Source organism: Anastrepha obliqua, chromosome 4 (assembly GCF_027943255.1).
Source record: "Anastrepha obliqua isolate idAnaObli1 chromosome 4, idAnaObli1_1.0, whole genome shotgun sequence".
Taxonomy (NCBI): domain Eukaryota; kingdom Metazoa; phylum Arthropoda; class Insecta; order Diptera; family Tephritidae; genus Anastrepha; species Anastrepha obliqua.
In genome coordinates this window covers 39,419,437-39,436,818 of record NC_072895.1, presented here as the reverse complement: position 1 = coordinate 39,436,818, position 17,382 = coordinate 39,419,437, and the positions used below count along the sequence as shown (strand labels likewise).

General features: G+C 39.2%; 2 protein-coding genes across 6 annotated transcripts in view; one reads left to right on the top strand and one right to left on the bottom strand.

Annotated features, from left to right (window-relative positions):
* Positions 1-13,524, top strand: part of LOC129243827 (acetyl-CoA carboxylase) — a 37,700-nt gene extending 24,176 nt beyond the window's left edge. For all 5 annotated transcript variants that reach the window (XM_054881161.1, XM_054881159.1, XM_054881160.1 and 2 more), the window contains 16 exons: positions 4,265-4,631; positions 5,016-5,304; positions 5,785-8,440; positions 8,525-8,702; positions 8,769-9,040; positions 9,112-9,733; positions 9,796-10,098; positions 10,169-10,339; positions 10,416-10,844; positions 10,913-11,000; positions 11,066-11,242; positions 11,375-11,568; positions 11,625-12,035; positions 12,101-12,448; positions 12,507-12,641; positions 12,708-13,524. In XM_054881161.1, the coding sequence (XP_054737136.1) occupies positions 4,265-4,631; positions 5,016-5,304; positions 5,785-8,440; positions 8,525-8,702; positions 8,769-9,040; positions 9,112-9,733; positions 9,796-10,098; positions 10,169-10,339; positions 10,416-10,844; positions 10,913-11,000; positions 11,066-11,242; positions 11,375-11,568; positions 11,625-12,035; positions 12,101-12,448; positions 12,507-12,641; positions 12,708-12,845 (6,778 nt within the window). In that variant the 3' untranslated portion in view covers positions 12,846-13,524. The remainder of the gene's footprint in view (positions 1-4,264; positions 4,632-5,015; positions 5,305-5,784; positions 8,441-8,524; positions 8,703-8,768; positions 9,041-9,111; positions 9,734-9,795; positions 10,099-10,168; positions 10,340-10,415; positions 10,845-10,912; positions 11,001-11,065; positions 11,243-11,374; positions 11,569-11,624; positions 12,036-12,100; positions 12,449-12,506; positions 12,642-12,707) is intronic.
* Positions 13,525-15,082: 1,558 nt separating this feature from the next.
* LOC129245957 (COP9 signalosome complex subunit 4) lies at positions 15,083-16,638 on the bottom strand. Its single transcript, XM_054884415.1, has 2 exons — positions 15,923-16,638; positions 15,083-15,859 (listed from the first exon to the last, which is right to left on the bottom strand). Exons 1-2 carry the CDS (start codon positions 16,487-16,489, stop codon positions 15,197-15,199), a joined length of 1,230 nt encoding a protein of 409 aa, XP_054740390.1. The 5' UTR covers positions 16,490-16,638; the 3' UTR covers positions 15,083-15,196.
* Positions 16,639-17,382: the final 744 nt, after the last annotated feature.

The window sequence follows — 17,382 nt, the reverse complement described above, 5'->3', positions numbered from 1 at the left end:
AATTTTGTTCCTCCTACCCTCATGCAGGAAAATCTACCACAGTCATGTGACTGGCGTGTGTGGGACACTGCAACTTCACTGCTGCTAATTCCGCATTGTGGACGCTAGCGTTTACAGGCAGAAGTTCTTAGTGAACAAGATTGTAACACCTTCTGTATTTTCTCCACTGTGGTTCATTGTACCACACAGGCGCAAAAACCAAAAGAGGGTTAATATAAACAAATATATGAATTATTTACGTTTTATTTGTCGAATAGGCGTAAACCAAATATTGATTTCATTTTGTTTAATTCACTTTGGGTATTTCCAATTCAAAGGTTTAAATGTGACATTTTCTTCAGAAAAAGTGCTTTAGTATATAAGTATTACATTTGTATTACACATGTAGGGAAGTGTTAAATTCGGTTCGGACCGAACTTCATATACAAGCGCACATTTTAGCAAAATGTAAAAAATCGTTATCGAGATACACGCATTTTTGGCAATTTCTCTTTGAAAACATGGGGAAATTTGCAAAATGTCTCACTAGAGGGACTAGTTACCTTCTTACAAAGATCCAAGTGGTTTAAGCAACTTAGTTATGGGATGGGAATCGATTACAGGTATCACAATGGGGTTAGGGCTTTCGAGTGTCTTGTATCAGACAAAAAACCTAAACGCATTTACTTATAAATGAATATAAAACCACCTATTTCCCAAAATCTTTCTTTCATTGTATTTCTTTTTTTGGATTTATCACTTTTGCCAAATAGTCATAAAAAATAAATGGAATAATTTATAACAGAGCTATAACGTTTTTTTTTTTTTTTCTTTTGTTTATATTGTTTTGAAACTTACCGTTATTTGGAAGGCGGGCAGGATTATTGATCGATTTTCACTCAATACCAACCTACCTAGGAGAAAGAGTAAAAATGCCCCGGTTTTATTGACATATACTAATTTTTGTTCGAGCTATCGTGCGCACGGACTGACGGACAGACGTGGTTACTTACATATACTCTTCTCATCATTCTGTGCATTTTGGTATAGAAAGTAGCTTGGCGTTCAACTTTAAAAGAGATTTTCTATAACGAAAAATTAATTTTATTTTGGAAAGAAACATATTTGTAATTCATTTTTAGTGTACTCAAATTCAAATTTAAAAAATTATGTTTACATTCAACATTTGTATACAGAGAAATAAAAATAAGCAAATTCGGAGAATCCATGTTAAAACGAACAATCGGTCATAAGTTGGTACATAAAAAGGATGCAACGGAATCCCGTTATTTTTCAAACGCGCGGTCAATACGAGTATACGAATTAGATTTCATAAAAAAAATTTTGAAAATTATGCTTATCACATAGTTCTCGCACAATGACTCCGTCAGGAGCAGACAAAAAAACGGGGAGTAATCGGCAATTTAATGCAGTGGACTCATTCGTTTGAGAAAAATGGAGGTGGTTCTGTGATGGTGTGGGGCTGTGTTTCAAGCGCACGGGTCGGAAATATACGATTTGTAGAAAGGAATTTAAACTTTTTAGTCCATTTTACATAAGGTGGCGAACGGTTAGTTATATTGCACAATTTTGCATTCTAACAGAACAACAACCCGAAGCACACCTCCATGGTTGCCAAGATTTGGCATCTACAAATACTTTGAACTACTCTAAACACCCACTCAATTGCCTAATATCAATATAATCGAGAATATTTGGAAACAATTGCCCAGAAATATAAAAAAAAATAAAAATAATAATTTTTCGGCACACAAACGAACGTAAGGGAATCTCTGAAAACCGAATGGTAGAAATTTCACCAGACATTTGTAAAAAACTGAATAGAATCTACGTCAATACATTTAAATGCAGTACTAAATGCCAATAAATACTGATCAGATAGTTTTTTATCATGATTCAATTATTAAAGGTTTGCTCACTAGCGACATTCGATTTTTGACACTCTTTTACAAAAGGTTGTATTTAAGAAGGTGAATAAAGTGGAACAAATTAATCCCTCTTGGTAAAAATGGTAACATAAAAGTATTTTCTTACTTAGTAAATGGAAACAAATTGCGAACGATTTAAAAAATTAATTTTAATTAATATTTGAATGTAAATAATGGTACAAATAGAAGTTATTAGCGGAAATTGCCAAGTCTAATATTAAAACAAGAAATTATTTCACCTAACCCAAGATTTTATTTTGTGAATTAATTATTAAATTTAAAACCGATCGCGAAGTTGCGAAGCTTCGCCAATATGAAACTATTTTGTTAAAAATAAATAAATAATTGGCACGTACAATTCTGTTAGTTGTTTGGCCGAGATCCTCCTCCTATTTGTAGCGCGTGTCTTGATATTGTTCCACAAATGGAAGGACCTGCAGTTTTAAGCCGATTCTGGCAGATGGTTTTTTATGAGGAGCTTTTTCATGCTGGTACTGTACTTGGCCAAGCCTCCTCTGGACACTTCATCCATCCATGGTAAGGTGGACTCATTGGGAACAAGTTCCGTCAATCCCAACTTTTTTATAATGAGGTATGCAATGTTATCGGTCGCGTCGGGACTAACCAATTATTCTCCCTGTCGTAACTCTTGGGGAAATGCTAGCTCTTTGCAAAACATGAATTACTTCTAAATCAACGCATCTCAAGAAATAAAGCTTTGTAAATTCTCCACTCATCGATTACGTCAAATACTAAATCATGTCCTGACTTAAGCGGTATGTATTCCATGTCATACTACCATAGTCCTGAACATACCGATGAATACTCTCGAGCGAGTTGTTGCTCGTAAGCAGACCATTTTGAAAATTAAATATTTTTTCTACAAATTTTACTTTTCCTTCGCTTTTACTAAAAATTTCTAGAGCTAGCAACCCAGTGTCTTGCTAAGGGAGCCGATTTGTTAAGAGAGAAAGAGAAAGCTGCTTACTGAGCAAACCTTTTATCATTGAATCATGGTTTTTTATAATATTTCAAGGACGTATAATTTTGTACGATTATTTGTTTGGACATGAATTCTATGGTTTTCTTTATTTTTAATTCCTTGTATATAAATGTTAAATATAATTTATTTGTGTGACTAAATGGAGTAGGCTCTAAATAAATGACAAATGTGCTTTTTTTGAATATGAACTAATTTACAGTTTCGAAATTCCGTTTTAACTCTAGATTCATAAGCACACGACTCTCATACATCCTCAACTAAAAGAACTCTTGCAGCGCTTGCGCGAAAGAGATGCAAATACATGCGTCTCAGTACCTTCCTAGAACGACGAAAGCTCACTTTGGCACCAGTAGACAATAAAAGTTGTTTCTAACTAAAATTTGTAGATTTTTATTAATATTATATATTCATCCGATACATTCCGTACTACTACGACCAAAGCAAAAAAAGGGTGCTTTTCATGAGCTCAATAATTCATTGAATACATCAGCAAAGCAGTGTTTCCAAAGATTCTTATTTTGTTTTGATAAAATGGGTGCCAAAGATGATGTACGCTCCGGTAGGCCCATCCTCGAAAATGTCGATAAAATTCTAGAAATGGTGGAGTCAGACCGGCTGTACTTGATCCATTGCCCAGATTGGTCAGAAGCGTTCATCAGCTGTCTCCCTACTATTTTATTTTATTTTAGTGTTTCAACAATTAATAATGCCTACCATGTAAATGCAGCTATGTATTTTTATTTTTAATTCCCATCATTTTTTGGTTACCATCCTCAGACTGCCTCCGGCGCTTTCCATATACATAGCAAGCCATTGATGGTCAACTGATTGCGACGCAACCACAATGCCTTATTTGTTTTAGTATAAGTAGTAGGCCAAAGTCAACAAAATTTATAATAACAGAGTTGCCGAATTTATGAGTGTGTTGCTATTTTCTCTCTCTTTTTTAACAAAAAAGGTATGAACAAACTGGTTAGGTATACACGTACCAACAAAAATATGTATTATACTATATTTTTTATTTTATTTGCTCTTATTGTATTCCGTTTGTTTACGATCCTCACTGTCGCGTCTTAGCGAGCGATGAGACCATCTGGCCACAGATGATGTTTAGCAATTCGGTAATAACCCATTTACACTCTTCTTCGGCTACACACATGCGTATGTATGTGAACGCATCCAAAATTTTAAGTATACCTTGCTGGGCGAGACATTTCGTTGTTTACACTTGCATTTTCAGTTTCCTTTTGACTGTCAGCCATTTAGTTACATAGCTGATTTAGACTAGACACATTCGGTCAATAATGCGTAATCGTCTGTCTTTCGGTTTTAGGCCCAGCATGTCGCGTGGCACTGGTCTTGGCCAGGATCGATATCAGGACCGAGATTTTCATATTGCCACACCGGAAGAGTTTGTCAAAAAGTTTGGTGGTACGCGCGTCATTAATCGTGTACTGATTGCCAATAACGGTATTGCCGCCGTAAAATGTATGCGCTCGATTCGTCGTTGGTCCTATGAGATGTTCAAGAATGAACGTGCTGTTCGCTTCGTTGTGATGGTCACACCTGAGGATCTGAAAGCCAATGCGGAATACATCAAGATGGCAGATCACTATGTCCCAGTGCCTGGTGGTGCAAATAACAATAACTACGCCAACGTTGAGTTGATCGTGGACATTGCACTACGGACTCAGGTTCAGGTGAGTGAATGCACTTAAAAATGATCATTTATTACATTTGTTTAAGTCATACGAAAGCACGTCGGACATTTCACGGTTATAAGCAATGAAATAAACACAAATAACAAAAACAAGATATGATACTAAAAGCTGAGAATACTTAGTCTGTGAGTTAGCTGCTAATTAATATACTCGCACATATATAAGTATACATAATTAACCGGATTTCACTGTTGTAATCCAAGCGGGGCTTTGTTTGCTTTATTTGACACGCCTTTCTTACTATGATATAAGACCTTCACGGTCAACGCCAGCAGAGTAAATTTATCAATCAACTGCGCCATTAATGTAATTGCAAGTATTTAATTTAATAATAATTTACCACTTTTTCCGCAACTTTTTCAGGCTGTCTGGGCTGGTTGGGGACATGCTTCCGAGAATCCGAAATTGCCGGAATTGTTAAATAAGGAGGGTCTTGTCTTTCTGGGCCCACCCGATCGTGCTATGTGGGCGCTTGGTGATAAAGTTGCTTCATCAATTGTTGCCCAGACCGCCGAAATACCAACTCTGCCCTGGTCTGGCTCCGAGCTGAAGGCCCAGTACACTGGCAAGAAAATTAAGATTTCGAGTGAATTGTTTCAACGCGGTTGCGTTAGTAACGCCGAGGAGGGCCTGGCAGCAGCCAAGAAAATTGGTAAGTTGAATTTTTATGTAAGAATTAAACTAATGGAACCACTTATTGTTACTATCATCACCGAGTTGTTATGCATTGTGATTCAGTGTGAAAAGCAAAGCAGTTGCCCTTCCTTTATGAAAGGTTTTTCAATTTCGAGTGAGATCGACGATGCGGGGGCAGCACTTTAGGGACGAAAATAATTTATCGAAATCGGAAGAACAACTGTTTTTTACAATCAAAATGCAGAACAGACCTGATTATTCGGGCAGTTTAATTCACGTCCGAGTGAATTTCATTGAAATTTTCTAGCGATTGCATTGATATTCACTCAAAAGTAAATTATAGAATCCGTCCGAGTTCATATATTTATTTACATATATACATATATTCAATTTATTCAGTCTATGATATTATATAAGTATGTATGTATGTATATGTATGTCTTTATATTTTTCTTTACTATAAACTAATTTTATTTTTCTAATTTTACCCTCTCAGGCTTCCCAGTCATGATTAAAGCCTCCGAAGGTGGTGGTGGTAAAGGTATACGTCGTGTAGATATTGCCGAGGAATTCCCCGCCCTTTTCCGTCAAGTGCAATCTGAGGTACCCGGCTCACCCATATTTGTGATGAAACTTGCGCGCGGCGCCCGCCATCTTGAGGTGCAATTGCTTGCCGATCAGTATGGCAATGCGATAAGTTTGTTTGGACGTGATTGCTCCATACAACGTCGCCATCAAAAGATTATCGAGGAGGCACCAGCGATTATTGCACAGCCCGAAGTATTTGAGGATATGGAGAAATCCGCTGTTCGTCTAGCGAAAATGGTGGGCTACGTAAGTGCTGGTACTGTGGAATATTTATACGAACCAGACGGGCAATACTATTTCCTAGAATTGAATCCGCGTTTGCAAGTGGAGCATCCTTGTACAGAAATGGTATCAGATGTAAATTTGCCTGCTGCGCAATTGCAAATCGGTATGGGTGTACCCCTTTATCGTTTGAAAGATATTCGTCTTTTATATGGTGAGTCACCATGGGGCTCGTCGGTGATAGATTTTGAAACGCCTGTGAATAAGCCACAACCATCAGGACATGTAATTGCTGCACGTATTACATCGGAAAATCCAGATGAAGGTTTTAAGCCGAGTTCAGGTACGGTGCAGGAGTTGAATTTCCGTTCCAGTAAGAATGTGTGGGGCTACTTTAGTGTCGCCGCCTCGGGTGGTTTGCACGAATATGCCGATTCACAGTTTGGTCACTGTTTCTCTTGGGGAGAAAACCGAACACAGGCTAGAGAAAATCTTGTTATTGCCCTGAAGGAGCTTTCCATTCGTGGTGATTTCCGCACCACCGTTGAATATCTAATAACACTGCTGGAAACCAACAGTTTTCTAGACAACAGCATTGATACTGCTTGGTTGGATGCATTGATTGCAGAACGTGTACAATCTGATAAACCCGATATACTTTTGGGTGTTGTTTGTGGTGCTTTGCACATCGCTGATCGCCAAATCAATGAGGCCTTCTCAAGCTTCCAAACTTCACTTGAAAAAGGCCAGATTCAAGCAGCCAACACGCTAACAAATGTAGTCGACGTAGAGCTAATCAACGGCGGGCTGCGTTACAAGGTGCAGACCGCAAAAAGCGGCTCAAACTCTTACTTCCTACTCATGAATAATTCGTACAAAGAAGTTGATATCCATCGTCTGTCTGACGGTGGTCTCTTGATTTCACTCGAAGGCGCCTCGTATACGACTTACATGAAAGAAGAAGTAGATCGATATCGTCTAATAATTGGTAATCAAACATGTGTCTTCGAAAAGGAAAACGATCCCTCTCTTTTGCGCAGTCCATCCACCGGTAAATTAATTAATTTATTGATAGAAGATGGGGCGCATGTTTCCAAGGGACAAGCCTATGCTGAGATAGAGGTAATGAAAATGGTAATGACACTCACTTCTCAAGAAGCAGGCACTGTGTCATTCTTACGTCGTCCTGGTGCAGTACTGGAAGCTGGTTCACTTCTGGGGCACTTGGAATTAGATGACCCATCATTGGTAACAAAAGCACAGCCTTATAAAAACCCCTTCCCGCAATCCGACAATCTACAAGTGCCTGAGAAACTCAATCGTACGCACAATATGTTCAAAGCAATTTTGGAGAATACATTGGCCGGTTACTGCCTACCCGAGCCGTATAACGCACAACGTTTACGCGACGTCATCGAAAAATTCATGACAAGCTTGCGCGATGCTTCATTACCGCTGCTCGAATTACAAGAGGTGATCGCCTCTATATCAGGTCGTATACCCGTGTCTGTAGAGAAAAAGATACGCAAATTGATGACGTTGTATGAGCGCAACATAACAAGTGTTTTAGCACAATTCCCATCGCAACAAATAGCCGCGGTCATAGACAGCCATGCTGCTACGCTACAGAAACGCACCGACCGTGACGTGTTCTTCCTAACCACGCAGAGTATTGTACAGCTGGTGCAACGCTATCGCAATGGCATTCGGGGACGCATGAAGGCCGTCGTGCACGAGCTATTGCGCCAATATTATGAAGTCGAGTCTCAGTTCCAACATGGCAGCTATGACAAGTGCGTGGCTTTGGTGCGCGAAAACAGCAAGGACGATATGCAAAAGGTAGTCAATACCATCTTTTCCCATGCCCAAGTTTCGAAGAAGAATTTACTGGTGACATTGCTTATTGATCATTTGTGGTCGTTTGAGCCCGGTCTCACTGATGAGCTCGCAAATACCCTGAGCGAACTAACATCGCTAAATCGTGCTGAACATTCACGCGTCGCATTGCGTTGTCGCCAAGTGCTGATTGCCGCCCATCAACCAGCATATGAACTGCGTCACAACCAAATGGAATCCATCTTTTTATCTGCGGTTGATATGTATGGCCATGACTTCCATCCGGAGAACCTGCAACGTCTCATATTGTCTGAGACGTCGATATTTGATATTTTACACGATTTCTTCTATCACACAAATCGTCAAGTTTGCAATGCTGCGCTGGAAGTTTACGTAAGACGCGCCTATACATCCTACGAGCTTACTTGCTTGCAGCATTTGGAATTGTCTGGTGGCCTGCCAATTGTGCACTTCCAATTTTTACTTCCCACCGCTCACCCCAACAGGTAATTAAAATCGCACTTGGTTACATTCATAAAATTCCAAAGTTCTGTCTTCGAAATTGTAATATTTTTATATTTCTCATACAGACTATTCCCACGCATGGTGCAAGACGGCGGTGAGCCTGCTACGAAAGTGCTCGGTTCGTCCTTCATGCGTACCGGCTGCATGTCTGCGTTCGACTCATTCGAACATTTCGAGATGTATTCGGATGAAATCTTGGATTTATTGGAGGACTACGCATCGCCCGCCTTTGTAAGCGCGAAGGTAACTAAATAATAGTACTTTACTATGAAATTTATGAACTATTCTGAACATATTTACTCTGTCTAGATCTTAGAAGCCGTCGAGGCCGTCGATTCCATTTCCGATGGACGCCTTAGCACCTCAATCAATGTCTCACTCTCCGATCCCATTACCCGCGCAAACGCTGTGGAAGAGGCCAAATCTACCGAACCCATTCACATAGTGAGCGTTGCAGTACGCGACAACGGTGATATGGATGATATACAAATGGCGCACATTTTTGGCAATTTCTGTAAACTGCATCGCGATGAACTGTTTCAACGCCGCATACGCCGCATTACCTTTGCAGCGCTGAAAAAGTAAGCCAAATATTTTCATTAGATAATCTAAATATTTCACAAATTGACTGACCAATCCATAATTATTCTAGACGCCAATTCCCGAAATTCTTCACATACCGTGCGCGCGATAACTTCGAAGAGGATAGAATATACCGACACCTGGAGCCAGCTTGTGCTTTCCAACTCGAATTGAATCGTATGAAATCATATGAATTGGAGGCCTTACCAACAGCAAATCAAAAAATGCATCTCTATCTGGGTAAGGCTAAGGGTTCGAAGAGTCCGGAGGTCACCGACTATCGTTTCTTCATACGGTCCATTATCCGGCATTCGGATCTTATCACTAAGGAAGCTTCTTTCGAATATTTACAAAACGAAGGCGAGCGGGTATTGCTAGAGTCAATGGACGAATTGGAAGTGGCCTTCTCACATCCGCATGCCAAGCGCACTGATTGTAATCATATTTTCCTAAACTTCGTGCCAACAGTAATAATGGATCCAGCGAAGATTGAAGAATCCGTTACGAAAATGATAATGCGCTACGGCCCGCGCCTATGGAAGTTGCGCGTGCTACAAGCGGAGCTGAAAATGCTCATTCGTCAATCCCCGCAAGCGCCGACGCAAGCCATACGGTTGTGTATTGCCAATGATTCGGGTTACTTCTTAGATATAGCTATGTACACGGAAGTCACAGACCCAGAGACGGGAATCGTAAGTAACAAACACAAACGCGTATTGCTGAAACCCTCAATAAACGTAATATGTTTTTTTAGATCAAATTCAAGGCATATGGAGAGAAACTAGGCTCACTGCATGGCCATCCAATATCAACGCCTTACATGACAAAAGATTTTCTGCAACAGAAACGGTTCCAGGCCCAACAAAATGGCACAACTTATGTCTACGACATACCGGATATGTTCCGTCAAATGACAGAGCGCCACTGGAAGGAGTTCTCGAAAGCACGTCCCACCGTAGACATAAGAATACCCGAAAAAATTTTGATCGAATGTGTAGAACTGGTATTAGATGATGATAATCTCATTGAGATGCAGCGCTTGCCTGGCGAGAATAATGTAGGCATTGCTTATCTCTAGATTTTTTCTTATATAATATTTTTCCATACTGCTTTATTTCTAAACACAGTGTGGTATGGTTGCATGGCGCATTGTGCTAGCCACTCCAGAGTACCCCGAAGGGCGCGAAATGATTGTAATTGCCAATGACCTGACATTTTTGATTGGCTCTTTCGGCATCAAAGAAGACGTTCTCTTCAATAAAGCCTCGCAGTTGGCACGCAGCAGAAAAGTGCCTAGGGTTAGTAGTATTTCAAATATATTGATTTATTTATGAAAATATTTTAATCACTTCTTATATTTTCCTTAAAATAAAGATATATATTTCGGTGAATAGTGGAGCGCGTATCGGTCTTGCCGAAGAGGTGAAATCAATGTTTAAGGTAGCATGGGAAGATCCTGAAGAGCCAGACAAGGGTTTCAAATATCTCTATTTGACCACGGAAGACTACAGCAAAGTGGCAAGTTTGAATTCAGTGCGTGCTATACTTATCGAAGATGAGGGTGAGCCACGCTATAAGATTACCGACATCATTGGCAAGGAAGATGGTTTGGGTGTGGAGAACTTGCGCTATGCCGGTTTAATTGCCGGTGAAACGTCGCAGGCGTATAACGAAATTGTCACCATGTCTATGGTAACTTGCCGTACCATTGGTATAGGTTCGTATGTGGTGCGTCTGGGCCAACGTGTCATACAGATCGACAATTCGCACATCATTCTAACGGGTTACGCAGCACTGAACAAGGTGAGCAGAAAATTGATTCATTTGTGTTGGCAAAAAAGTGCTAATCAACGCCATTTGTTGCACTACAGCTACTTGGACGCAAGGTTTATGCCTCTAATAACCAATTGGGTGGTGTACAAATTATGTACAACAATGGTGTCACACATAAGACTGAAGGTTTGTTAATACTTAGTTATGCATGTGAATAACAATTGTACAATTCTTTTTCTTTAACCCAACAGCTTTGGATCTCGACGGTGTGTATACTCTTCTTCAATGGCTTTCATACATTCCAGCGTACATCGGTTGTGATGTACCGATTGTGCTGCCGAATGATCGCATCGATCGCTCAGTAGATTTTATGCCAACGAAATCCCCATATGATCCTAGATGGATGCTAGCTGGGCGAGTAAATCCTGGTAATTAGATGTCATATTTTTCTATATTTTATGAATATTTAAATAAATTGAGTGCTTGAAATTTTATGAAAGAATATTTTTAAGCTTTTTTTTATCACCTCGAACCTAATAATTCTCTTCTCATATTCACAGCCAATTCAAATGAATGGGAAAATGGTTTCTTCGATCGTGATAGCTGGGCAGAAATCATGAATTCTTGGGCGAAAACCGTTGTGACAGGACGTGCTCGCCTAGGTGGCGTACCAGTAGGTGTTATTGCTGTTGAAACTCGCACTGTTGAAGTCGAATTACCCGCTGATCCTGCTAATTTAGACTCTGAAGCCAAAGTAGGTTTTAAGACCTTTAAATCAATTCAATACGTTATAGAACTCGTTTATTTTAGACACTTCAACAAGCTGGGCAGGTCTGGTATCCAGATTCTTCTTATAAAACAGCTCAAGCCATCAAAGATTTTGGACGTGAGGAGTTACCGCTGATAATATTTGCGAATTGGCGTGGGTTCTCTGGCGGCATGAAGGACATGTACGAACAGATAATTAAATTTGGCGCTTATATTGTGGACGGCTTGCGCGAATACAAAAAGCCAATAATTATCTACCTGCCGCCAAATGCTGAACTGCGTGGAGGCGCTTGGGCCGTCTTGGATTCGCTAATTAATCCACGCTATATGGAAACGTATGCAGACCCAGAGGCACGCGGTGGCGTATTGGAGCCAGAGGGTATTGTTGAAATCAAGTACAAAGAGAAGGATCTGTTGAAGACAATACATCGTCTGGATACGACGACTATAGCGGTAAGTTTAAATCTGCAGTTATGTATGTATGTGTGTACTAACGCATTCATTTGAATAATTTGTAGCTCAAACAAGAGTTGGAACAACTGAACGCTGCTGGGGATAAGATCAATGCCGCACTGGTTGAGGAAAAGTTGAAGACACGCATCTCTCAACTGATGCACGTGTACCATACGGTAGCAGTACACTTTGCAGATCTTCACGACACGCCAGAGCGTATGTTGGAGAAGGAATGTATTAGCGAGATTATACCATGGCGAGATTCTCGACGCTTACTCTACTGGCGTCTGCGTCGTCTGCTTCTGGAAGATGCTCTTATTAAAAAATTGATAAAGGCACAAGAAAGTCTTTCGGTGGGGCAAGCCAAACAAATGTTGCGTCGCTGGTTGGTAGAAGATCGAGGTGCCACAGATGTAAGTGTATTTATTGAAACAACCTGACTTTTGCATTAATTTGCTTTTTATTTTATAGTCGTATATCTGGGATAAAAACGAAGATATGGTGCATTGGTATGAAGAGCAGAAAGGACCTGACTCCGTTGTTACAAAGAACATAAACGCCGTAAAGCAAGATGCGATTATCTCGAGAATTACAGAAATGCTGGAGGTATGTATTAATTCATATTTCCGCCATTCTGTAGTTTTATTCAATTTAATTTTCTGATTATTACAGGATTGCCCGCATGTTGCTTTAGATGCTGTGGTGAGCATATGCCAAGGTCTGACACCAATGAATCGCGGTACTGTGGTACGTACTTTGGCACAATTAGAACTGAATGAGGAGACGACAGCATCGAATACGCAGGGATGATACCGCACTTCTTAAGCCACAAAAGAAACTGTTCAAGAGTTTTCTTGCAGCTCATGTACATATATGATAAATTATCATACATCCCCATCTACAATACGCAACGAAGCTTAAGCCCTTAGTAAAACTGTAAATATTTAAGCAAACACAGAATGAGCGGATACTTCTTCTTTATTGCTTTGTCATCAATACTTCATATATTTACGCAAGTTGTTTTAATTTAGTATATTATGTACATTTGCTTTATTAAAGATGAAATATTTAATGAGAAGCTAAATTTATATTTCGAGGGATTGTTTGTGTGTCCGTTCACAATTCATAAATATAAGAAAAAAAGAAAGCGGCAGCACAATATATACTTTCTTTAGGCTTTTTTTTTTAATAATATAAAACAGCACGTCGGTTTTCAAACTATGTTTTGTATATTTAATTTAATAGCATATTTTTGAATTGTTAAAATGTACAGAAATTTATAAAAATTATTAAAACTCTTAGTAATAGAAATTTTGAAATGTATCCAAACACAATATTTAGCCGTGTAATAAGTGTGAATTATCGAACAAAAAGTGGATGTACATATTGCAAATTGGAAACCTTTTAAGTATCCACAAGAACATCAAAAATATATCCAGCCACCGGCTGGTCAATATTAAATAAATGAAAATATAAAATATTAAAAGAATTTTTTGTTGTTTGTTCTGAATAAATCAGTGCACGTATATACAAAAAAACACACGCCACACACCAAGCAAGAAAGCCAAGTGAAATAGAGTAAAGGCAGCTGCAAAATTTATTTGTAAATTCGTGATATCAGATGGCGCTCCTTTTTATAATGAAAGGTAGGTAGGTAGGTTGGTGAAATGGTTGAAATACCATTCTGGCACGCCCCAAGGAGCACTAAAGCGCCGTTTTGAAACCAGTATGAGACCTCCAACAGGTAGATATCTACAGCCACCCGGAGCTGTTGATGTAAGGAAGCAGATTAGTGTTGTTGTTGCTGTAGCAGCATAAACATTCCCCATACACGAAGAATGATGCTGAAATGACAGTCCTTGGCCGGATATAAATCCGGGTCGTTCCGGTTACGTATAACCGACAATCGTGTGAACGAGAAGATTGGTGCCAAGCCCGGATATTTGCATAGAAAGTCTCCTTCTTTGAAAGGCCCTACAGCTTCTGCAATGGGTGCTAAATGATAAACCTAGTTTTTCCGCGTGTGTGCCGATCTCCTATGACCAGTAAACACAGCTATGAGTTTGGAAATTGAGTCGCGTGGAGTCGCTAGGACTTTGTGAGTTCTCCGTCTATTGAACTGGGGCCACAGGGTCTGCGAAATAACACTTAAAGAAATGAAGCTCCAGCTTTTCTACGCTTTTCTGAGAAATAAGTTGTGCGATTCCCCTTTAACAACTGTCAGGGGGATGCCGATGAACAGGTAGAAGGTCTCTGACACCAATTCAGTCCCCTTCCTGGCAAGCTCATCACCAATTTCATTTTCCTTTATGTCCTGGAACCCAAATCAGAGAAATGTTACTTGCACACCCAAGAGATTTCATCTCCTCCTTACAGGAATTGACTAGTTTGCGGCTTGACTATCGGAAAAGATTTCAATATCCCCCTCACACAGATTGAAAAAAATATTCGTTATAAAAAGGACTTCGTAACACAAACATTCTCTCTATTAAAATGTGTTTTCGTAATTTCTTTGCGGCACAAATTCTCAAGGTTTCCACCACAGTCAGTTCTCGAACAACCCGCATTTATATTCGATCAAGGGCTATCACTTCAGCAGCATGCCCCAAACAATTATGGGGAATATTTTAAGCTATTTTTTATTTATTTATTCACAGTCTTACCAGACCTATAATACATTCAGGGAATTAAAATTATCGTACATATTTTATAATTTGTTACATTTTTACAACCTTAGTATATATAAACTGTAGATGGATACCATTAAAAAAATCAAGAGAAGTTAGAATGTTAATAGGGCGCAAATAGCAGGAGTAGATAATTCAACTAGTGAGTTATGCACAAAAATTAACTTATAAGTGAAATTTTGAAGGCTTCAAACCAAAATAAGAGGAAACTGTGCTAACGGTTTAAAAGGTGTAGAGAGTTCTTACAACTGACAACTGCATAACCGGGTGTGGAATGTAAGTACAAGTCAATTAGTTACATCTCACGTACTATAATTATCAATATACATACTTAAATCCTGTGGAAAAATGTAAACAAACTTGTGATTTTTAGAAAAGGTTTGTAATGTTTATTAAATTTAATGTCACAAACGCTGCAAGCTTATGTAAGCTGTTTAAATTCAAAAACCAACAAATTTTAGCAAGCTAATCGAATCAGTTCAAGGTATCCAATGTATTGGTCATCCAGTTCGGCTCGGCCGCTGCGATCTTCTCAATAATAGAATTTACTTGATAGCACAATGATTGTATTTGACGATCCCATTGTGGTAGCACCTCTCGGCTTTCAAAATGTACAAGCCCCGAAATTTGATCTATGTGTCCATTCATTCGCTCCTCGGTAATCATTTGGGAGGCAATATTTTCAGCTTTCGCAGCCGGTATATCAAGTAATGCGCCCAATTCCTCGAATGTTATATTATTATATAATTTACTAGCGGAAAGCAAGTTATGTTCAAATACAGCGCGATCTAGTATGGATGACCCATCAACTGTAATTGCTTTTTGATGCGGTTGCAGAAGCGCTTCAAATTCCTTAAGCTCCGAGCGTCTTATAATTCGATCTAAATACATTTTTTCAAGTATAGCATACGCTGGCAATTGTTGGCAACGTTCGTCTTTGAAAAGTGTTGCCAGCATCCGAGAACGTTGTTGACCAGCGGAGGCTAGTACAGTGCAGATAAGAGCACTCCTTAACGCGTCCATGCGATCGCTCTCACTCATGGTCTTGCGATAGGATAATTCATTATAACGTTGTGCTGCCTCAATAAATTTACGACGATAATCGAGCACATGGGCGTAGCACTTTTTATAAAGCACCTACAGAGAAGTATATTTAAATGCATTATCAAAATTCTGGACAAAACTTAAACAATTTTTTACCTGCAACTCTTCATCAGTCGTCTCTGTTTGTAACAAGGAGGCGCGATTTATGTAAAACTCAGCTTGCGCAGAATCATCATCCTTCAAAAACAGGCTGGCTATTTTTAAGTATGTCTTGAGCTTGTAACCCACCGGGTATTGCTTTTGGCCCGTCTCCAGTGGTATGCCGACTAGTACATTCGCTGCATCACGCCATTGCTGATTACGCTCATATATATCAGCTAAATGCTGCCGTATACCGGCCACTTGCTCTTCAAAGGATATCACACGCGGTTGCACTTTCTCCAACGTAAAGTGAGAAACTTGTCGCGAAATATCATCGGACAATTTACACAAAGAGTTGCTAACGTCATTTAGAATTTGTCTCGAAATTACCAAGCTGACATGCTCGTTGACTATAGCTTCCACGAAGAGCTTTAGAGTGTCCACCAGCTCACTACCGATGTTATTGAGCACCATCACTAACAATTGCCGGTATTTGTCTGCCTGCTCTTTGTGCGTCCCAGAGAAGTTTGCAAGCGCCATTAGCTGCGTACGCAAAGCACTTGTTCCGATAGTCATTTTCATGCAGTGGAGTTCTTATTACTTGTATAAATAGCGCTCAGATAAAAATTTCCAAACAAAATGTGTACTTGACTCCAGTTATACTCTTTCTGCAATCTTGTGTTATTAAGCGAATTCTTTCCTGATCGAGAAATAACAATATTGCCACTTAAGAAAAAAGTTACCCATGGAAAAAGTACTAAAAACTCAGCGCATGGCGAATTCATAGAAGGTGACTTCGGTAGAGCAACAACGCCATTTACGTCTACTTCGTGTTTGCAAATTGTTTGTTTCAGTGTAGAAATTTCTATGAGAATGTAAACAAACAAACAATACAATAATAATTGCAAAATAAAATACAAGCTAAAGAAAGGGGAATTACTTGTTTGTGAAGAAGAGTACCCGAAAGCAATGGAAACTACCAAGCACAAGAAATTATACGCACACACACTTACTCCATTGCCACGGTGTCTTTCGCATAAAAACGCAAACAAACTGCATTTGGAGGCTTTATATTAATTTGTGCTTTCACAATTTAATATACGGCACTTTGTTTTCATTAGTTTGTTTATTTTAAATTTCTCAAATCACAGTAGTACAAAGCCATTCACTGAATTTTCACAAACATGCAATTTTTCCAACAATCATTTGTTTTATATTGCGAAGGGAGCTGACGTCAGACGTGTAATTCTCATAATTTGTAAATTAGCACAGGATCCCTAAATTGACATACTTCAACTAATCTTTTATTTGTATGCCCATCGGCATATCTAATCTAGTCATAAGCAAATGAAAATTTGTAACCTAAATCTATATAAAACCAATACAGAAAAATATTAAAAAGGCGAAAAGGGGCAGACTTTCACATTGGCATGATTTACCTAAAGATTGATTTTGGTATTTAAAAGAATTTCAAC